General features: G+C 38.3%; 1 protein-coding gene across 1 annotated transcript in view; it reads right to left on the bottom strand.

Annotated features, from left to right (window-relative positions):
• The window catches only part of LOC124803257 (dynein axonemal heavy chain 1-like), an 866,140-nt gene that overhangs the window by 523,202 nt on the left and 318,561 nt on the right, over positions 1-24,377 (bottom strand). Inside the window, exons 23-24 of the mRNA XM_047264440.1 lie at positions 20,505-20,841; positions 9,339-9,456 (exon numbers count right to left, since the gene is read on the bottom strand). Of these exons, the coding sequence (XP_047120396.1) occupies positions 9,339-9,456; positions 20,505-20,841 (455 nt within the window). The remainder of the gene's footprint in view (positions 1-9,338; positions 9,457-20,504; positions 20,842-24,377) is intronic.

Consider the following 24,377-nt stretch of genomic DNA (forward strand, 5'->3'; position numbering starts at 1 on the left):
AAGCGTCATTACTTGACAGTGCACCATATCCGCAGATCACCTGGTGAGCCTGCTACTGCTTGTCTGAGATGGCCTTCACCAGACAAGGCTCCTGGCAATACAAGTGGAGTTCAAGGAGCTATTGAAAGCTGGTATTGCGACTAGATCAGATAGTTCTTGGACATCCCTGTTACATATGGTGTACAAAAAAGATGGCTCCAGGCAGACAAAGACAGGGGACGAGATGATGTGCACAGAGCCAGGGATAAGGAGTGGATGGACAGAGAGGAGGAGGAAGATGAGATGGAGTAAGGGTAGAGGAGGAGGTGATGGACTGAGTGGGGAGCAGTAGGAGATGAACTGTGATGAGGAAGAAGGAGACTGACACAGTGAGTGCTATGACGAGATGGACAGTGAGTAAGTGGGAAGAGAGATGGACAGGGAGAAGCAGGAGGAGGCATGGTCAGAGAAGAGGTAGGGGGAGAAAGAGAGAAGAGGAAGAGATGAGGAAAGAAAGGATAATGGAGGTGACTGACAGAGACAGGGGGAGGAGGAGATGGAACAGGAGAGGTAGGAGGAAGAGAAGAATGGAGAGAGGATGAGGAGAAGATGCAGAGGGGTGGGGGGAGGGAAGAGGAGACGGCCTGTCAGCCAGGGGCTTGGGCTACAAGGAGATAGAGTTAGGACAAGGAGATCAACATTGTGTTGAGGGATGAGATGAATAGAATGAGGGTCAAGGAGGAAATTGACAGGAAGGAGTAGATGGACAAGAAGGAGCAGATGGACAGAAAGAAGGGGGGACTGTATACAGAGAAGGAGTAGGAGTCGAGCAGAGAGAAGAGTACGAGGAGGAGGTAGACAGAGAAAGGGGGCAGGGAAAATGGACAGAGCGATGTGATAGAAGAGATGGATAGAGAGACAGAGAGGGGGGGGGGGGAGGCACGGAGGGAGAGAGGAGCAGAGGATGAAATGGATTGTTGGGGGCGGGGAGATAGACAGAATGACACGGGACGTCAAGATAGAGAGGCAGAGAGAGGGGGAGGATGTGATGGGCAGTGAGAGGGGGGGGGGGGGGGGGAGAAGATAGACAAAGATAAAAGGCAAGATGATGTGAACAGAGTGAGGGGGAGAGGAGTAGAAACAGAGTGTATGGAGGAGGAGATGGAGTAAGGGGGGAGGAGGAGATGGACTGAAAGGGGAGGAGGAGCAGGTGAGCTGAGGGGGTCAGGAGGACATTGACACAGAGAGTTGGGGTGAGGAGATGAACAGAAAGAGGAGGTAGGAGGATTGAACAGGAAGGATGAGAGGGACAGAAGAGGGGGGAGGAGGAATACACACAGAGAAGTGGGAGGAGGAGAAAAACAGAGAGAATGAGAGGATGAGACAGACAGAGAGAGGGGCAGGAAGAGATGAAGTGAGGGGAGATAGAATGAGGAGGAGGAGACAGACAGAGACGAAATGAGGAGATTTGTGGACAGTGACATACATGTACACAGGCAAACCTTCAGGCAAAAAGCCCACATATTATAAAAATGTAAGTTTGTATGTACTTATGTTCCACATATTCTAAATCGTTTGATTGATATTCTAAATCGTTTGATTGATTTGAACCAAATTTGGTGCACATGGGAATTACTGTGTGGGTATAAGAACCACTTACCTCACACTGCGGTTGGGAGAAAGGAGGTGAAAATGGGGTAGTACAAGAGATGGACAGAAACAGGAAGAGGAGAAGTAGACTGAGAAAGGTGTGATGAGGCAGGTGGATGAATGGCAGGGTGTGAAGAAGCAGGTGAAAGAGGGACAGGGTGTGATGAAATAGGTGGAAGAAGGATGAGGTAAATAGAAAGGAAAAATAGATCAGGAGAGAAATCAGGCATAGATGTGTGAAATATATGTGGCATACATATAACTGGGGAAGTCTGAGGAAATAGCTAGTACATCAGTACTGTGCATTTCTGTGTTTAATATATCTATGACCCTTCAAGAACCAACAGAATGTTTAAAAAAAGAAAGAAAGAAAGTAAACACACACACACACACACACACACACACCACAATAATTAGAGATTGATGATTTTTTCAAAGAAGCATTAGGCAACAACCATCTGAAACTGTGGAATGACATGAAACAGATGAACAATGACTATGTTTGAGAGCTGAAATAGTGGAAAAGAACAAGGTCCAGCAGAAATCCTTGGATAACACAGGAGATAATTTAACTGATCAATGGAGAAAAATATAAAAATGCGAGAAATGAAGCAGAGAAAAGAGAACACCCAAGTATGAAAAATGAGATTCGCTGTAAGTACATATTGGCTAGAGGGAAAATGTAAAGCTGTAGAGGCATGCATGACTATAAGAAAAATAAATTGTTGCTTACACACAAAATAAAGAAAACTCTGGAGGAAAGAGTAGCAGCTCTTTAAAGTTTAGGAGGTCAGATTCAAAACCAAAACCAAGCAGATAACACTCGTATGAAGGTAACATACAGAAAGTGTCTATAAAAGTAATAAACATGAGGACAATAATATGAAACAGGACGGTAAATATGATGAAAATGTGATAGCAAGAGACCAATGTGAAACAGCACTGGAAAATTCAACTGAAAACAAGCCTCTTGCCATACAAACATTTCCTCAAAATTATTAAAATTCTTGTGAAATCCAAGCATGAAAATATTGTTCCATTTGGTATGTATGATATACGAGGCAGGCAAAGTATCCAGATAACTTCAAACTAATGGAATAATCCCAATAGCATATAAGGATGGTGCTTTTAGGTATAAGTATGACTAAATCATCAATCTAGTAAATCACAGTTGCTAAATACGACCAAGAATTATTTGCAGAGAGATGTTGGTAGAAGAGAGAGACTGTTTTGAATTTTGTAGAAATCCAAAGAACATATGAGACATTATGGGCCCTTTCAAATTATTTCAGAGAATACCTTAAATAAAGACCAACCTACAATTACAGCATCATTAGACTTTAAAAATACTGTTCCCATTCTTAACTGCACTATTCACTATTCTTCCCATTAATCCAGCTTTACTGTTCCCTCTGTACTTGTCATCTCCATACTGAGGTTGGCACAGCACCAAGGCACCATCTTTGACGTACTCTCTCTGGCACCTTGCCCTTGCCCTCTAATCCTAGGGGCTGAGTGACTTGCCTTTCCTTTTCAAACTTTCCCAACCTGTCCCTCCCTCTTTCCTGAGAAAGAGACTAATAGTCCTGAAATTAATAAAATGAATCGTTGGTAAAGCAGATGGCAGACTGAGATTCATTGGAAGAATTCTAAGAAAACGCAGTCTGAAAACAAAGGAAGTAGGTTACAGTACACTTGTTGGCCCACTGCCTGAATGCTGCTCACCGGTGTGGGATCTGTATCAGATAGGGTTGATAGAAGAGATAGATAAGATACAACGGAGAGCAGCACGCTTCGTTACAGGATCATTTAGTAATCGCAAAAGCTTTTGGAGATGACATATAAACTCCAGTGGAAGACTCTGCAAGAAAGATGCTCAGTAGCTCAGTACGGGCTTTTTTTGAAGTTTTGAGAACATACCTTCACCGAGGAGTCAAGCAGTATATTGCAAAGAGATCATGAGGATAAAATCAGAGTGATTAGAGCCCACACAGAGGCATACTGACAATCTTTCTTTCCATGAACAATACGAGACTGGAATAGAAGGGAGAACCGATAGAGGTACCGAAGGTATCCTCTGCCACACACTGTCAGGTGGCTTGCAGAGTATGGATGTAGATGTAGAAAGCTAGGTAGTGTGGTATTTTGGCAGTGTCTATCAGCAATACTGTACATTTTCCCTCCTAAGGTAAAGTACTGTCCTGCAATTCTGTCTCACGATGTATCAGTTCTCTCATCTGAATGTTCCTATGATACAATTAACCTATGTTAAATAAATTTAATAATTTAGTGAGTATCTCATACATTTGAACCCACCTAATTCTGCACACAAATGAGATAATAAAAATGTGTGTCTGCTAAAAACAAATGTCTTAAAATATGTATTTAATTATTTGAATCATCTACATTAACAAAACAATGTTGAAATCACTAATGCTCAAGTGACGTAATTTCTAAATTAACATAATCTTATAATCTACTGGGAGAAGAGATGTAGAAAAACCAGATGAGCATACCATTTGAGAGAAGAAAAGACTTTGAGTTGAATCCATGATGTATAGGAAAAAAAGAGATATTATTTGAACGTAGTAGAAAAATCAGATTTCAATTCACTCATACATTCTGCCAGTTTAGAGTCATGTTGACTTCTTTTAAAAATGTGTTTTGAGATAATGGCATAAGAAGTTTTGCAACAGCAGAAACACTTTTACCAACTAAGTTCATGAAGCTGATAATCCTCATACCTTGTGGCTCCTAGAGTGTCTTGGGATTTATTCAACAATTTATCATCTTTAACATTAAACACTAGAAGACAAAAAACAAACATTGTTGTAGATACATTGTTTAATCTTTAATCATTTTGGTGGTCTGGTTAGTTACATCTGATATAGTAATAATAACAATAACAAAGAATTCACTCATATAAAAATTTATTTTGCTTAACTGTGATGAATATTCTTAAGCAATGTATTTCAGACATTTATAAAACAATACAAAGTTCAGGATGGGATGACAACAATATGGAAAGAACAGTTTGCGAGTCACCACACAAAGGACATTTTGAGTCACAAACAGGCACGTTGAGAAAGAATAATAGAAATATTTCAGCTTTCAGTTGATGTCAAGCACATTGTATTGGGAAGCATCCTCAGTAACTGGGTGATCCAGTTACTCTTGGCCACAGTTTGACAGTAGTCATGCAGATAGACAGCTTGTTGGCTGTCATGCCCATGAGAAATGTGGCAAAGTCGTTGCAGCTGATTTTGTAGATCACATGACTGGTTTCATAGGTCGCCTTATTTTTGATGGGGTAGGAGATGCCTGTAACATGACAGGTGTAGTTGGTAGTGGGAGGATGAATCAAACAGGTATTGCACCTATGTCTATTGTAGTGATATGACATGTCAGACAAGGGGATGGGAGCGAGGGTGGAATAGTGATGGACAAGGGTACTGCTTGGGGGGGGGGGGGGGGGGAGTTAGGTGGCAAAATAGCTACTGTGGTAGGGTGTGGAGGTTAGAGAGGAAAATCTCTCATTTCAAGACACAGTGACAGATAGCCAAAAGCATGTCAGAGAATGTGGTACAGTTGCTCAAGTCCTGTGTGGTACTGATCCACGAGAGAACTGCTCCTTTCTGGCCGGACGGTGGGTGGTGGGGCATGGTAGCTGACCGATGAAGATGATTGTTCTTTAAGGCACTAAATGATAAGTTCATCATTGCCCAAGGTGAATGGTGAGATAAGGCATGGGAAATTTGTTTTTGGATAGGATTGGAAGGGTTGTTTTGGTCTGTGAAGGCCTCAGTGAGATTTTTGACGTATTTGGAGGGACACTACTCAAGAGCACCTAAGGGATTTCTTGGTGTGGAACTGGTGGCGGCTATCGAATCAGAGGTATTGTTGATGGTTGGTGGGTTTTATGTGGATGGAGGCACTAATGCGACTGTCATTGAGGTAAAGATCAACACTAAAGAAGATGGCTCACTAGGGCTGAGGAGAACAATGTGAAGCGAATGGGGGAGCCCTGACACAGTTATCTCATTTCAGAAATACAGCAGTATCTCAAATACTTAGTTGTATCCCACAACCCTTTCCCACTCCACACCTCTTTCTTACCCCCACTTCCCACCCTACTCAAGTCGGATCCAGTTGCACTACTCCCTGTGACAGTCTTTACCATCTGCATTTGTTTCTAGAAAATAAATTTCTGCAGAAACATGTTTGAATGTCCTTTAATTGCACATCTAGCAACTGGCTTCTCTTGAAGTTGTATTGTATAAAGTTAGACCATACACAGAAAGTCTTTGTTAATAAAACAATGCTTTAGCATTTGTGTTTGGGCAGTAGCAGACAGCCTCCAGATCAAATTCAGCTACATGGGTTCTTTCTGATGCAGCTTTCATCTTGATGCTGTCTTTCACAGACCATGTGAAACACTTCTGATTTATGTGAGTGTCTTGCTCTGATTGGTGAATTTCTTACTCTGTGGTATTCATATGAGAGAACTTATAGCATCTATTATTAATAACATATTTAGGTACATTGAAGGAAAGGTCAAGTTCTGTATTCAATATGCTTTGATAGTAAGATTCCTTTTCAGAGGTGATATTTTTGCAAGTTTTAGATTACATTAGATTAGTTTTTCGTTCCATAGATCTGTACTGAGGAGATCCTCGTGGATGTGGACCATGTCACTTTCTTTTTAAGTATCCGAATGTCATACAGTAGATACATTTTTCAAAGATTTAATTCTTGTGGCAAGTAAACTTCCTCTGAATTCTTCCTACTATAATGAGAAGAGAAGTTGGGAAAGTTTTTTATATGGTATCTAATTTTTTTTCTTTGGTAAAAGCTGATTTAGCCACTGCTAGCTTGTGCAGTTATTTTTTATGTCTATAAATGATGCTGTGGTCATTCTGTTTGAACAAAACCTGGTGAATGAAAGACGTCATCAAATCAAAAATTGCAAGAAAGGAGGATGGACAATCATGAACCTTTCGAGCATTCAAGATGGTGGCTAGTGTTAAAGTAAATTGTGTATCTCCGCAAAAAAAAGTAAAATTCGATGGAAAAAAGAAATCGTGTATGAGTTGTAAGGACGAGATATCAAAGCTAAATGAACATATAAAAAGTCTACAATTCATAATTGGTACTCTAAAACAGGATATAAAAGAACTTCAATCGGGAAAATACGGGAAGCAAGAAGACACAGCCTCCACAGGAAAATGGGAATCAGTGACTGAAGAAAACTCTATCTAGGAAGATAAATCTCAAAGAAGCAGTGTAACTTTAATACAAAAAAAACAGTGTGCAAAAATTGAATGTAGTAAATCATGGAATACAGCCATCTGAAGAAAAACTGTTGCAAGGAACTGAAAGTAAACAAAAAAGTGTCCAAACAAACAACCGTAGCATGGTAGCGGAAAAGCATGTAAACAGATCAAACTTTCCTCGAAATCGCGAATCTCCAAACATACCGGTAGTGAAAAGTAAACTGTCAAATTCTCAAAGAAAGTTATTGACTGATTCTAATATTGTGTGCAAAAACAGATTGAGTGTGCTATCAGAAAAAACAAACAGACAAAGTGAAGCAAATATACAAACGAGAGTTTCGGAACCGAAAACAACAAACAAAAACAGACATAGTAAAAAACAAGATGCTGGCATTATTTATTTATTTTCTGATAGTCATGGAAAAGGACTGGCAAAGATCATGAACGAAAAACTAATAAATGAAAGTGTTATTGGATTTGTGAAGCCAGGTGCTCCACTGCGAGAAGTTACTCAACATATTGACACACACAGTAACCATGGAAGTTGTAACTCTTACATTATTTTAGCTGGCGCAAACGATGTCTACAAGAACGAGGCAAAATGCGCTTTGCGATCTTTAAGGGAAACATTGGTAAAAGTTATGGACATGAAAGTGTTCGTAATAAGCATCCCTATGAGACATGACCTCATCAAAACATGATGTGTGAATGCAGAAATCGAAGCAACTAACCGAAAGGTCGAGAAAATATGCAAGCTCTTCAGCAATGTGACATATATTAATGCAGACAGTAAAAAAAGAGAAGATTTCACTACCCATGGATTGCATAGAAACATGAAAGGGAAAGTAGCACTGTGCGATGCAATCATGGAACAATTAAACCGAAATCAGCCAGGCTTAGTGCAGCCTCCAATTGTAGCAGCAGCAGCTATGGAATAACCAATTTCAAATGGAGAGCACATTACTCCAATGACTTCAGGAAGTGTTGAAGTGGCAAGAAGAGGATCCCCATCTAGCCTAGTTGCAGTTCCTCAAATTACAACTCCAAAAATTACAGCAGAAACGCCATCACACTGCAAGTCAACTCGCCCAACACGAAACAGGAAAGAACCACAATGTTTTTTATAGCAAGTGATTCCAGAGAAATGTTAATTTCATCTTCTAAAACATCGCTCTGGAAAGAAAACTTCAATTCTAAAAGTGTTAAAAATGATATGTCATGTGCAGCTGTCGAACATAAGGTAGGTCAAAACAACCTAGTAAATAAGTCATTGTCGAAATTTATGCTCCTGCACCAAAATGTACAATCCTTATCAAATAAAGTTAGTGAGATAGAAATATTGTTATCAGATGAACAGATGTTACATCACACAAGGATAGAGGGCTTTACCCTTTCATCTTTTTTTTTTTGTAGGAAAACCTCCCAGCATGGAGGAACATGCATATATGTTAGAGAGGACGTCAAACACGATAATTTGAAGTTCACTAACCAGCTAGGGGAAGAGCAAAACTTCGAAATTTCTGCTACACAACTGACAAATTTAAATATAATTGTTATTTGCATATATAGAAGCCCAGATGGAAACGTAACTACTTTCATTGAAAATCTTGAGAAGGCACTTAACAGTATAAAAATAGTTAGTAAAACAACCATCATATGTGGTGACTTTAATATAGATTTCTACAAGAACTCAAAAGACAGATTAAACCTTGAGGCCTTATTAAAAACCTACAATATACATACAACTATCAAATCCCCCACCAGAGTCACCAAATCATCAAGTAGTGCTATAGATCAGATACTAATAAATACAGATAAATATTTATACAAATCTGGAAATATGAATACAGGTTTCAGTGATCATTATGCACAGTTTATTGAATTCCCAGTAGAGACTGCAGGAAATACTGAACAACAAATGACAAGAAAAGGTAGAAATTTTAGCAAGCACAACCTAGAACACTTCAGACACTTACTAAAAAAAGAAACATGGAATGATATAGACAACTATGAGGACCCATGTAAAAAGTTTGACATGTTCATGGAAATATTCTCCCATTATTTCAATATTTCTTTTCCAGTTAAAAACCAAACATTAAAAACTAGAAAAAGAAATGTTACATGGCTGACGAAAGGCATTAAAATATCATGTGCTGAAAAGAGGAGACTACGAAATCTCAAAAACACAAAATGTTACAGAAGAATTTCTGGGTATTTCAAGAATTATAAGAGAGTGCTTCACAAAGTCATAAAAGCAGCTAAAAAAACAACAAATGATCACCATATAAAAATGGCCAGGAACAAAATGAAAGCCATGTGCAACATAATCAGAGAACAGGTAGGAAATGAGACCTCCCAAAATGTAAATCTCCAGGTAATCCAAGATGGCAAAAAATTACAAATCCAGAAGAAGTAGCCAATGCTTTTAATACATACTTTGCAAATATTAGTGAAAAATTACTCTCTGACATAAAATCTTCAAATAAAAATCCTATTAGAACACCATCAAATGAAAATAGAAACTGCAACTCCATATTTCTTGCTCCAACCAACCCTAAGGAAATTATACTATCAATTAGAGAGTTAAAAACAAAATTTTCAACAGGTGTGGATGAGATTCCAGATTATGTCATTAAAAATGTGGGTGACCTCATTGCAATACCATTAGCCCACATTTTCAACAGTTCATTAACATATGGAGTCTTTCCTTCCTGCTTAAAGACAGTGAAACTGAAACTACTGTTCAAAAAGGGTAAGAAAGAAGACATAGCCAATTATAGACCTATTGCCTTGCTATCTACATTTTCGAAAATACTAGAAAAATTTTTTCATAAGAGGTTGCTAGATTTTCTAGAAAAGTGCAAAATATTATCCACAACCCAACATGGCTTCCGGAAAGGCCGATCAACAGAAACAGCAATATATGAATTTCTGGGTGAAGTACTCCAAAAAATTGATAGTGGACAAAAAGTAACTGGCATACGCCTTCATCTGTCTAAGGCTTTTGACATCATAGACCACACCCTATAGCTGCAGAAGCTTGAAAGAATTGGTATCAGAGGTATGCCTAACAACTGGCTTAGATCATATCTTACTGACCGCAAGCAAGTACTAGAAATACATTTTCACAAAGAAAATAAATCAACAAGACACTATTCTGATTATAAAGCAGTAAAATATGGAGTACCGCAGGGCTCGGTACTGGGCCCCATCCTATTTTTGATATATATAAATGAGCTAACATCAACCAACCAGTACCATAGCACTATCCAGTTTGCAGATGACACAAGCATATTAGTCAGTGGGAAGACTGCAGAGATACTACAGACAAGACTGTCTGTGGCATCAACAAATGTTGTAAACTGGTTCAACCAAAACAAACCAATAATAAATAAAAGTAAAACAGTAGCATTAAATTTTCATAATGTCAAGAGAAACACTGAAGAGGATATAAGAATTCAGATGTCAGACACAGATATTGCAAGTGTGCCTAATACAAAATTTCTGGGGGTCTGGCTACAGAATAATCTTAGATGGGAAACTCACATTGACAACATATTAAAGAAGCAGTATATGAAGTGCTGTAAAATTTTGTGAACATAATTTTCTAGTTTCTAAAGTGTTTTAATTGTAAGATATACTTTGACCTGTCCAATATCTGATGTGCTGTACTGTACATGTAAGATTTACTGGACCAATAAATAAATACAATGAATACAATACAATACAATACAATCTTTGATTAAAAAGTTTATTTCTGAATTTTCTTTTGGTTGAGCCTATTACTTTGCTTCTCCACCTTTTCTAAAAGTGAACTGACTTACAGTTGCTAGCTGTCTGTATCACCTAATTCCAAAATTCTTCATGAACTTTCAGTCTGTCACCATCAGTGAAATTAAATCTGTATTTTCTGAAATATTTTGAGCAAATTATTATTATTATTATTATTATTATTATTATTTTGCCTTTTTGTTTAAATGACCATGCAGAGATATATTTGCCTTTGGAACAAAAATATGGTTTCCTCAATTGATGTTTACTTTTTCTGTCTCTTTTTTCAATTCTTTCGAGCTGTGCTACTCCTCTAGAAATTATGTTGACATCACAGCAGTAACGACTTGAATAACATATTACTAACAATAGATTTAAATTAATGATATGAATATAATAGAGGGAAACATTCCACGTGGGAAAAATATATCTCAAAATAAAGATGATGCGACTTACCAAACGAAATCGCTGGCAGGTTGATACACACACAAACATACACACAAAATTCAAGCTTTCGCAACCAACGGTTGCTTCATCAGGAAAGAGGGAAGGAGAGGGAAAGATGAAAGGATGTGGGTTTTAAGGGGGAGGGTAAAGAGTCATTCCAATCCCGGGAGCGGAAAGACTTACCTTAGGGGGAAAAAAGGACAGGTATACACTCGCACACAGACACATATCCATCCGCACACACACAGTGTTTGCTTGTGTGAATATGTGTGTGTGTGTGTGTGTGTGTGTGTGTGTGTGTGTGTGTGTGTGTGTGTGTGTGTGTGTGCACGAGTGTATACCTGTCCTTCTTTCCCCCTAAGGTAAGTCTTTCCGCTCCCGGGATTGGAATGACTCCTTACCCTCTCCCTTAAAACCCACATCCTTTTGTCTTTCCCTCTCCTTCCCTCTTTCCTGATGAAGCAACCGTTGGTTGCGAAAGCTTGAATTTTGTGTGTCTATCAACCTGCCAGCACTTTCGTTTGGTAAGTCACATCATTTTTATTTTTAGATATAACAATAGATTTATGTATTCCATGTATGTAATGCTGTAGACACTGTTTATTGCAAGTGCTGGTACGATGGGATACAGGTTGCTCCATATTTTTGATGCATATCTCAAAATACAGTGACAAAACAACATATCTGCAGACAAGCTGTTATGCCATTTAAAACTATGGTATTGCAAAGAGAGCAAAAATGATTTGAAAGGCAATATGTTATTGTGACATTAAACTTTGTCAAGATGCTACACACTGGCTTCAGAGTGGTTAAGTATGAGAGTTCCAGTGTCTTTTAATTGAAAAGATTGGTTTTCCAAGACTGTGGTGATACATATTCGCAAAATGGCCAATTTTGTAGATAAAATCAAACAATGTATACTCCTGGTCAGAATACCAACAACATTAGCAAAAGGACTCAGTGTAAAGATGACCCACTGAGTTGCAGATAGGTGCAATGAAAATACAGTTACAGATTAATAGCTTTGGTCAAAGTCTTCTTCAACAAATAAAACACACACACACACACACACATTCACACAAACAAGTAAACCTCACACAACATGACTGTAACCACTGGCAGCTCCGACCAGCTATCTGGTTAGAGCTGCCAGTGGTAATAGTCATGTGTGCATGAGGTGTACTTGCTTGTGTGAATGTGTGTTTTCTTTTCTGAAGAAGGCTTTGGCCGAAAGCCATTAATGTGTAACTGTCTTTTCGTTAAGCCCGTCTGCAACTCAATGGGTCACCTTTACAATAAGTAGCAACCTATCCTTTTCCTAATATCATTAATTTTGTAGATACATTTTCATGACTTTAAACATGCAATTCATCATGTTTTCCAATGCTATAGAGAAGGAAACTTTCATGGCTGTGGAATGAACTGAGGACTACATTAAGAAAGAAATAAGAAAGCCAAAAGACATTGCACCAACAGTAAACTATACTGATACACATAGCACAAATTACTACATACAGCAACTAAGTAACAGTGTTTGAAATGTAATGCTTTATGTTTGTCACAGGACATTTATATGCTCTAACTTATTTAAATGACAATACACAGATTACATACTTGTAATCATAAACAAGTCCTTCATGAGGGAAAGCTGGTACATGGCCATGATGCCTAATATGCCTTCGCAGCCAATCAGAAAATTTTGTCCGGGATGCACCGTCACATGTTGCTCCCACACTCCAAACAATTGAGAACAGAATCCACGGCACAAGGAGAACAGCTAAGAATAATATTACTAGTCAGTCTTAGTACCACGATGTATATTGCAATGTTTACGCTAATAGTTACCACAACATTTTAATACTAAAGATTAATATTAAGGCATTCACTCCCATAATGCGTGACCAAAAAGTTTCCATTCAAATGCCGTACAGTCCGGATTGATCTGCCGATCCTGCAAAATCACTGTAGGCATACACTGTCTCCTACTGTGTCAGGAAGTCCATAACTGCTGCACATCCTCATCCAAAAAGAATCGTCAACCTTCCAAGGCTTTTTCAAGGCACCAAAGGTGTAATAGTCGCATGATCAGACATCAGGGCTAGGGTGTGAGTACTCAAGTGTCTCCCACTTGAGTTGGTGTAACTTCAGCATTACAACATTTCTGATGTGGGGATTGATGTTATCATGAAGCAGCAGCTCCCCTTGTCACAGTTATGTCACAGTTATCCCAAATGTTTCACCTTAATTGCACACCGTAACTTCTCCAGTGATGTGCAGTACTGTTCCCCAGTGATGGACACATCAGGTTCCTTCAAAACAATACGCAATGGGCCCTGGGACTCAAAGAACAAGATGAGCATCACCCTTCTAGCAGGAAATGGACGGGACAATGGTTGATGCCACTACATTTGTTGATGCTTTCAACTCCAGTTTCCAGTGGTTTGATTAGGCTGGCCTTCCAGATTGACTGGCATCTTGCATTAGTTGTGAGCAGCACTCAACTTGGTGAACAATTCCACAATGGTGGTTTTTGGCAGACATGTGCCCCAAAACATATTCTTCATTCTCCAATACTGATGTTTACCCACAAGCAGCCAAGAAAGAATAACAGAACACGGGTTCTGTTTAGATGAATGTGGTAATAATGTTGCCATAGTTAAAATTTCCACATTTATTGCAAGCATGTCAGAAAGACATGAATACCACTCTACTCCCTTGTCTACGTACCGGTACTTATATATCCAGATCAGAGTTGCACTACATGGCACCAGGGCTGCACCAATGCTTCCAAATGAAAACTTTTTGATTGACCTTTATAGCTTTCTATAAATCCACGCAATCATAAGCAGTATTCTACGCACAAGCTCAAAATGATAATTTACTTGTTTATGAGATTATCAGTTACATATGCATCTCCCCCCCCCCCCCCCCCCTGAACCATGGACCTTACCATTGGTGGGAAGGCTTGCATGCCTCAGAGATACAGATAACCATATCGTAGGTGCAACCACAATGGAGGGGTATCTGCTGAGAGGCCAGAAAAACGTGTGGTTCCTGAAGAGGGGCAGCAACCTTTACAGTTGTTGCAGGGGCAATAGTCTGAATGATTGACAGATCTGGACTTGTAACACAAACCAAAATGGCCTTGCTGTGCTGATACTACGAACGGCTGAAAGCAAGGGAAATCTACAATCGTAATTTTTTCCAAGGCATGCGGCTCTACTGTATGGTTAAATGAACATGACATCCTCCTGGGTAAAATATTCTGGAGGTAAAATAGTCCCCCATTTGGATCTCCAGGTGAGGGCTACTCAGGAGGATGTCGTTATCAGGAGAAACAAAACTAGTGTTCTACAGATCAGAGTGTGGAACGTCAGGTCCCTTTATCAGGCTGGTAGGTTAGAAAATTTAAAAATGGAAATGGATAGGTTAAAGTTAGATGTAGTGGGAATTAGTGAAGTTTTGTGGCAAGAAGAACAGGATCTCTGATCACATGAATACATGATTATATATAATCAAATAGGAGTAATGCAGGAATAGGTTTAATAAAGAATAAAAAAAATAGGAGCACAGATAAGCTACTATGGACAGCTTAGTGAACACATTATTGTAGCCAAGTTAGACACAAAGCCCACACCCGCCACAGTTGTACAAGTTTACATGCCAACTAGTTCCACAGACGATGAAGTGATTTAAGAAATCTATGATGAGATAAAAGAAATTATTCAAATAGTTCAGGGAGATGAAAATTTAATAGTCATGGGGGACTAGAATTTGATAGTAGGAAAAGGACTAGAAGGGGAAGTAGTAGGTGGATATGGACTGGGAGAAAGGAATGAAAGAGAAAGTCACCTGGTAGAATTTTGCACAGATCATAATTTAATCATAGCTAACACTGGGTTTAAAAATCATGAAAGAAGGGTGTATACATGGAAGAGACCTGGAGACACCGGAAGATTTCAGATTGATTATATAATGGTAAGACAGAGATTTTGGAACCAGGTTTTAAATTGTAAGATATTTTCAGGGGCAAACATGGACTTGACCACAATTTATTGGTTATGAACTGTAGATTAAAACTGAAGAAACTGCAAAAAGGTAGGAATATGAAGAGTTGTGACCTGGCTAAACTGAAGGAACCCGAAGTTGTAGAGTGTTTCAGAGGGAACATAACGGAATGATTGACAGGAACAGGGGAAAGGAATGCAGTACAAGAAAAATGGGAGGCTTTGAGAGATGAAACAGTGAAGGCAGCAGATGATCAAGCAGGTAAAAGGTCGAGAGGTAGAAGAAAACTGTGGGTAACACAAGAAATGTTGAATTTAATTGATGAAAGAAGAAAATATAAAGACACAGTAAATGAAGCAGGCAAGAGGAAGTACAAATGTTTTAAAAAAGAGATCAACAAGAAGTTCAAAATGAATTAGACAGAGCACTGAAAGGCCTAAGTCAAAACAAGGCCCCGGGAGTAGCCAACATTCTGTTGGAACTACTGATAACCTTGTGAGACCCAACCATGACAAAACTTTTTCATCTGGTGAGCAAGATGTATTAGCCAGACGAAATACCCTCAGACTTCAAGAAGAATATATTAATTCCAATTCCAAAGAAAGCAGGTGGTGACACGTGAAAATTACCAAACTATCAGTTTTACAGAAGAAGGGAAAAACTGGTAGAAGCCAACCTTGGGGAAGATCTGTTTGGATTCCAGAGAAATGCAGGAACATGTAAGGTGATACAGACCCTACAACTTCTCACAGAAAGGTAGGTTAAGGAAAGGCAAACCTATGTATATAGCATCTGTAGACATAGAGAAAGCTTTTGACAATGTTGACTTTCAAATTCTAAATGTTGCACGTTGCAGGAAGTGAAAGTTTATTTACAATTTGTACAGAAACCAGATGGCAGTTATAAAGAGTCGAGGGGCACAAAAGGGAAGCACTGGCTGAGAAGGGAGTGTGACAGGGTTATAGACTATCTCGATGTTATTCAATCTGTATACTGAGCAAGCAGTAAAGGAAACAAAATAAAAATTTGGAGTAGGAATTACAGTCCGGGGGGAAGAAATAAAAGAGAGTAGGTTTGCTAATGACACTGTAATTCTGTCAGAGACAGCAAAGGATTTGGAAGAGCAGCAGAACAGAATGGAAAATGTCTTGAAAGTACGATACAAGATCAACATCAACAAAAGCAAAATGAGGATAATGGAATGTACTCAAACTAAATCAGGTGATGCTGAGGGAATTAGACTAAGAAATGAGACACTTAAAGTAGTAGATGAATTTTGCCATTTGGGCAGCAAAATAACTGATTATGGTAGAAGTAGAGGCAATACAAAATGTAGACTGGCATTGGCAAGAAAAGCATTCCTGAAGAAGAAACATTTGTTAACATCGAGTATAGATTTAAGTGTCAGGAAGTCCTTTCTGGAAGTATTTGTATGGAGTGTAACCATGTACGGAAGTAAAATGTGGACAATAATCAGTTTAGACAGGAACAGAATAGAAGCTTTCGAATTGTGGTGCCACAGAAGAATGCTGAAGATTAGATGGGTAGATCACACAACTAATGAGGAGGTACTGAATAAAATAGAGGAGAACTTCATGGCACAACCTGACTAGAAAAAGGGATCGGTTGGCAGGACACTTCTAAGGCATCAAGGGATCACCAGTTTTGTACTGGAGGGGGCATGGGGGGATAAAAATCCTAAAGGGAGACCAAGAGATGAATACAGTAAGAAGATTCAGAAGGATGTAGGTTGCAGCAGTTACCTAGAGATGAAGAGGCTTGCGAAGATATAGTAGTAGCATCGAACCAGTCTTTGGATTGAAGACAACAACACACGCATCATACACAATTAATCACGTAGGATGGTATTTTTGGTGTGTTCGCAAGCATATACACTGGAATGCCCCTCAATGGAGGACTATTCTCTTCATATGTGAACTATGGAATGTTGGATGGGGAACAGTGACAACAACTTGGCTGAGAACTGTGATGAGTGCGGGGAGGTAAATGTCGAGCAGGCAGCAAATTTCGTAATGCAGTCACTTCTTATGAATATCTACCTTGTTTAAACTGCAGTTTGGCTGAATCCTTTTGTACTCGGAATAGAACTGACTTTCAAATTGGACAAATACTCAGCTATAGCATTCATTTCTACAGGAGCTGCTGAAAGTCTAGATCAGGGTCAGTGTCGTACCAATGTGTTTTTTGCAGCAATGTTGTCAATGTTCACATGAGGTGTGGTGGGAATGATGTGGGATGTCCACTGGTCCTACACAGCCAATGAGAGAATGGCAGGCAGATGATATGTTTGGAAGTAACAGACATTGTAACATCCTCATATCTGTACAGAAGCAAAATCCGCTGTGTGTTCAGGAGGAAAAAAATGTTGTGGTCTCCAGGTCCCATTGTAGCCATAACCTCAGAAATTGAAACATATTCAGAAGAAACTGCCAAATATTTGTGATACCAAAGATATAAGTTTCACAGTTGTTCAGTTAGAATGATGAATAAAAGTGGTGATACCACAGATGACAGGCTCAGTAAACAGAAAGGCAGTGAAGATAAAAATTAAACACTTTTTTGTGTTTGTTTTATTTCTCCTTGTATTATCAAAATGTAGACAATCAATAAGCATCATATTGTTAGAACAGGCATTTTGTTAACTTTTCAGGTAGATGTCTTACATCAATAAAAGTTTATAATTTTGATTAGTCAGAAGATATTAAAAAGAAAATTTTTCACAAGGAGAGTCTTAAAAAAAGAGGAGTTGTCTTATATTCAGGTTCATCTTGTACTTGGGCAAATATGGTATTTGTATAAGTTGATCAGTTACAACTGCGACCCACTGATATTATAATCATCGGATACTCCTTTTATTTCACGAAGTGCAAAATGCAATGTTTCTGACCATTTAAAGCAATCTGTCAGTCTTTGCACCACTTTGAAATCTTATCAAGCTCTGACTGAATATTTGCACAGCTTCTTTCAGACAATGCCTCATTATAGACAGCTACACCATCTGTGAAAAGTCTGAGGATACCATTAATAATGCTGGAAGGTCATTAATATACAATATGAAAACCAAGAGTCCCAATAAATTTATCTGGGGTACACTTGAAGTTACTTTTCTGTCAATGACTCTCCATGCAAGACAACTTGCTGCATCCTTCATGTCAAAGAATCCTCAATCCAGTCACAAATTTCACTTGATACCTCATATGATTGTACTTTTGATAATGAACTTTGGTGTGCTACTGATTCAAATGCTGCTTGGAAATCAAGTAATACTGCATCTACCTGACTGCCATGATCCACTGCTTTCAATATGTTATGCAAAAGTAAGATTGGGTTTCAGATGATCTATGTTTTTGGAATCCATGCTGATTCAGGTTCTTCTGTACAAGATCCCTCATTACATTTTTGCTCAGAATATGCTTTAAGATTCTGCAACAAACAGATGTCAGGGTTACTGGATCACTTCTGTGGGTCTTACCTGTGCTTTCTTCCAACTACTGGGCACTGTTTTTAGCTCAAGGGATCTACAATAGATTATAGTTAAGAGAGGTGTTAACTCAGTGCAAATGCAGTACTGGATCTGATAAGAGATTCCATTACGCCCTGGAGCTTTGTTCAATTTTATCAGCTGTTTCTCAATGTCAATGACACTAGTATCTATTTCATTCACCTTTTCAGTGGTATGAGAACTAGAACTAATATTCATGCATTTTCCTTAGTAAAGGAACATTTTGAAATGGAATTAAGCATTTATACTTTTTAAACTTCTTGGTAGACTGCATCCTCAAAATGGAATGAAGCATTTCTATTTTTTAAACTTCTTGGTAGACTGCATCCTCAAAACTTCATATTAGCTCTCCAGCTAAAATGTAGGAGAGCTTCTGTGAATTTTGGAAGGTAGGAGATGAAGTAATGGTGGAGAAAAAGCTGTGTACAGGAGTTGTGAATCGTGTTTGCATAGATCAGTTGGTAGAGTACTTGCCCAGAAAAGGCATATGTCCCGAGTTCGAGTCTTGGTCCACCACACAGTTTTCATCTGACAGTAAATTTCACAGAGTGCACACTCCACTGCAGAGTGAAAATTTCATTATGGATTTCTGCTTTTGCTTTGCTACCCTCAATTTTAGTTCCGGCCTCATCTGTAGGTGACTGGACATTAATTTGATGCCACAAACAGCTTTCCATAGAACAACAATTCCTTTGGGTTTTGCAACAGATTTTGACAATATTCTGCTAAAGTAGACAGTGAAGGCTTTATGTATTGCTCTCTTGACAGGCAAATATGTTTCATTCAGCACCTCTATATCTATAGCCCTATGAAAACAAACAATGGAAACTCAAGGTTGGAATATCAAAAATGTTGGAAAAGATAGATTGCTACTTACTGTAAAGATGACACATTTATAAGTTGCAGAAAGACACAATTAAAAAACAGTTACACACATGCTTTCTGGCACAGCCTTTGTCACAAAAAGAAAGAGAAAGACACACCATTCATTAACACAAGCAAGCTCACCTCACACACATGACCACCAACTCCCATGTTTTACACCTATTGTGCAGTAGCCTCTGTTTCTTTAGAAGTTTCTTCACAGTGTCTGTATTTCATGGAGGGTCCCTTCAATCACAAACTATTCTATTGGGTACCATTCACCAAACCTTGGAAAAAGGAGGCAGTGTCTGTGTTTAGGGAGTTGGACTGATTCTTTAGGTAGATGCTGAGAATCTCAAGCCTTTCCATATAGGACTATTACTTTAAAGATATGTAAAGACGAAATTCTTCATGCCTCTGTATGTTACTATGATTGACAAGTGATGAAATTATGGTTTTGTTATCAAAATTGAATAAAGCTACAATAGCACTATAGCTTAATTACTGCAATACATAATAGGCATGTAATACTGCAGTAAAAAAAGCACAAAAAGTTATCATCTATGGTTTAGTACTCAAAAGACTTTCAATAAGCAGTAGAAATAACATCATGCTGCTGTTTAATTCATCTTTATTGAGTGTACAGTTTTGTTCAAAGACCATTATCCTGCACAGACTTTTGTTAACAGCAAAAGTTGCACTGCGCATTACAAAAAGAAAATGAGGCAATGTCAAAAACACAACATTTATAAATAATGTTTAATATTGTAGAGGGAGATGCCTGGAGTGCCCATTAACATTTCTTTAATATATATTTGTGCTGATAACAAAAGTCTATCGTTGATAATGATCTTTGATAGAAACTGGTTGCACAATAAATAATAAGTTGAACAGTAGCTTAAGGTGTTTAAGTTGTGGGACAAAAGCAACATTGAAACAATATTTTTGATAAGCACATAATAAGTAACATGCTACTAAGAACTACTTACGCATCAAATCCAGAAAAGGTTGTGCGGGTGGTGGCTTTCCTTCAGGATTAGCAAGAGGCCGCAGTCTATGATTGACCATCCTGATGTATGAAAACACAAGGGCATTGTCTTGTGTTGCAACTATTTCAGTCAATCCAGACCGAAGGAAAGTGAGAGCAGGAAAGAGATAATTGTCAGTCAGTTCTCGCAGTTGTTCTCTATACTGAACAGCCAGTTGTGGCAGTCCTCTTCGCAGCCAACAGTCAATAAGAGGTTGTAATCCAAGAACACCTGAATCCAGGTACACCATACCACAACGTGATACAGTTGCTGGTGATGCCACAGCCAAGTCTGCCACCTACGAAGGGACACAGTTACACGATTCGAATGCTGTTTTGTGATATGCTAAAGTGTAAAACATACTGTTGTTCATGATGTCAAAAAGACCTCACTTAACAGTAAAAAAAAAATATGGAATAACATCTGAAGTACATGCTTCATTAAAGGCATAATACATCAAAAAGTAAATATGTCATCCCCCTTAAATACTACTGTATGTGACTGGATATGTTCTTAAGAGTGTACACTCCTAGCAGACTATGGGGTGTCCTGTTGTGGCTCAGTTACAATTTGCCTAAAATGCAGCATATGGACATTGGTGCATCACAGTTTGTATACTACAAAAGAAACAAAAGGCAACCCATCTACTAGAATGCTTCATAGTACAACTGAAATTCATGCATCATAAATATCCCAGTTAGTATATATCTCATTAAAGTAGTGTTCTATAATTTAAACTTGTTGGATAGATGGATCAATTAATACTTCTGTGTAATCAATATTACATCTTTGGCACAATTAATATTCTCTAAAATCAACTTTAAATTCATTTGCAATGTAAATTTATGCACAGTTGTACAGTGTGTATGCTCTGCCACTGTAATTTTAACTGAACTGACAATGTTCCTAATGATTTGCTATCAGACCTTTGACGAGCAGACTTAAACAGCTATGATCACATAAAAAATTAAACTGTAGCCTAACTGTGCATGACGTGTCATATCATTTAATGGATTAAAGATGGTAAGGTTCTTCTGGAATAAAAGATGATATCCTTTAATGTAATTTATTCAGTTTCCACAGTATGAACATGCCTAAACATATCAGACATCAGACAAATTCACTTTGATGAAACTCAAAAATCTAAAAATCATTCACTGGACGATTCAATGTTCTTATTCCAATTAAATACTCCTGTCAGTGGACCATTAAACACTTCCTATTGTGGATTCCTGTATCTCAACTCTTTCAACAGAGTTAACTCGACCAGTTATGTCCAACTTCTGGTTTTACACACTTGCTATTCACTAGCACAGTTATACTGGTGCAACATGACAATGCTTTGTACACCAGGGAGCTGAGAGACTACAGAAAGTTCTAGAAGGTAAGACTTACCAGAAACCACCTACTGCTAGGTCGCTCACTGGTAAGGGTATCAATCACAGTGTCCTTACAATTGTCACTCATACACATACTGTATGTTGAAGGCACATAACACATGGAATTTAATGTGAAAGGAATAGACAGATGAGCAGAAATAAAGCTTATTGATATAGGAAACATTACAGGAGAAACTAAAGTATAACAAGAAATGTGTATCACAATGATCAAAAACTTTGACACCATTGCAATATTCTACAATTTAGGAAGGAGACCTTATTCCAAACAAAATTTATGATTTTTCTTCACACATGTCACCCCTCACCTAGTTGAAAGTGTTGGCAGAGATGTATTGGGATGGCCTCATTTCTGTGTATAGAATCCAAGTTAAAATATGCCATATCAAGAACAGCTGCCACAAACCTCATACACAGATCTTCTCTCCTGTTTATGGCACTGTTGACAGCGTGTTGTCTTATTGAACGCCCTGGATTCCTATATCCCTTTGTACCCTCTTCCAATACAATTTTTCAAGGTTTCACAGTTTGTAATGTTAGTTTCTACAAGCTGTAGCAAGTAACATTTTCAACTTCTCCATATAATAGAAACTCTACGCAAGGGATGACTAACATAGATTTGGACATGTCCGAGAATACTCTGGCTCATACTCACCTAGGTTGGTGGAAAAGGCTTTGAGCTCAGTTACACAGTGACCAGCAAAACTCTCTTGTTCACCTACTGCACAAGTTCGTCTGATGCAGCACTCTTCCTGGTGAAATACCTCTTTACTTTACGATAAATAATAGGCTAAGGAAGAGGTGGGTTAGCCCCACTAGTCTAGACTATTTTTGTTATGGTGGTGTGTCCTCAAACTAAATTAGTATTCATAAGTTTCACATCTCACTAAAAGTAACTTGTACTCAACATCAGAATCCATGGAACCTTCATGGGATCAACTAATTCAGAGCTCACAGAGCCCTTGTAAAATTAAACACACAGGCAAAAGTTAAGTACCCAGTTTGACAAACACCTGTTAAAATATTCCTTTCACATACAACTTTACTCATAAAATGCCAGGATACTGAAACCCTAACTCAGTATCAAATCAACATAGAATTCTTCACTCTTGTCATATTTTACACATGCATTTGCAACCAGTGAACATCTACACAGCAAACTAGTGAGCATAGACCAACATATGATCACAGTATCGAAAACAGATGTACGGGCATTGCATAGGCTGTTTTCATCACTGCCTAATCACATGTAAGCCTGGGAGTAATGTCACCATAAAAGTCAAAAAGTTGTTAAAAATTATGAAAGTCACATCCTAAATGACGTGACATACTTCACTCATCAAAAACAAATTGTATCACAGCTTACTAAGTACATCACTCTGATCCAAGCAAACAGTGGTGACATGATCTGCTCTTGGTCAACCCCTTCACCATCTCCTCTGAACAAGGGGTGCAGTCCCTATTAAGTGAACTCTCTACCGTTTGTGATATCATACACATCAGATTCCCTATGTAACGTAATCTGAACACTCTTACCAGTGAAATGTGTGAGTAATTCTTATCCACCTCAAAAATTTTATTATGACTACTTATCTTCCAAATATGACAATTCTTGAGTCTACCTCTCCTGACCCACAGGGTTTCCGTTTCGATTCAACTGGTCTTTTTTCTCTTTAAATGTTATGTTAAACTTCTAGCAGATTCCAAGAGCTACACTAGTATCTCCATATGGAATCTCCTTTGCCCGTCAGCAAATTATGCTACCCTGTCTGCCACTGCCTTTGCTTGCCAATTGTTCCTCTTCATGACTCCTGCAGCAATGGAAAATGTACCTTCCATGTTTGTCTCTGAACTTTGCTCCTTCACTACCTTCAAAACTGAATAGGACCCAACTCATTGATCCGGCTTTGATGCAAACTGTGGAAATGAACTTGAAATTTCTAGCTGTATATTATCAAACATAGGAAACAATAATTCTTTTTAAATAATCTTAAGTCTTTATGAAAATTATTTTCTGGATGAGTGTGGGCAGCTTCTCTGTCCATCAATCTCGGCATTGGAATACGATGAGGTATGCAAGTCAATTAAATATACTGACACACACCATGTCATTTATGGGCAGTTTATTCCCACAAACATATAATCCTGATGTCAGATGCTAAATGCTAACACATCTGCCTCCTCCATATAAATGAGGTATTTTCTCGTATATACTGCTTTCTTGCAATAAAATTGAGGAGGGTACACACTCACTCGAATGACAACCCAATATTTGAGGAAAATATAATAAACTTTTATTCTGTCTGTACCACACAAGCATGGTGCCTAAACAAAAACACAATATTTATTTTTTCCAACCAAGTGGAATGTACATACAGTATTGTATTGTCTGCCTTACAGTTTATTATGGCTAACAGTTTCAGATAGCAACACCTAA

This window comes from Schistocerca piceifrons, chromosome 6 (assembly GCF_021461385.2).
Source record: "Schistocerca piceifrons isolate TAMUIC-IGC-003096 chromosome 6, iqSchPice1.1, whole genome shotgun sequence".
In the NCBI taxonomy this organism is placed as follows: domain Eukaryota; kingdom Metazoa; phylum Arthropoda; class Insecta; order Orthoptera; family Acrididae; genus Schistocerca; species Schistocerca piceifrons.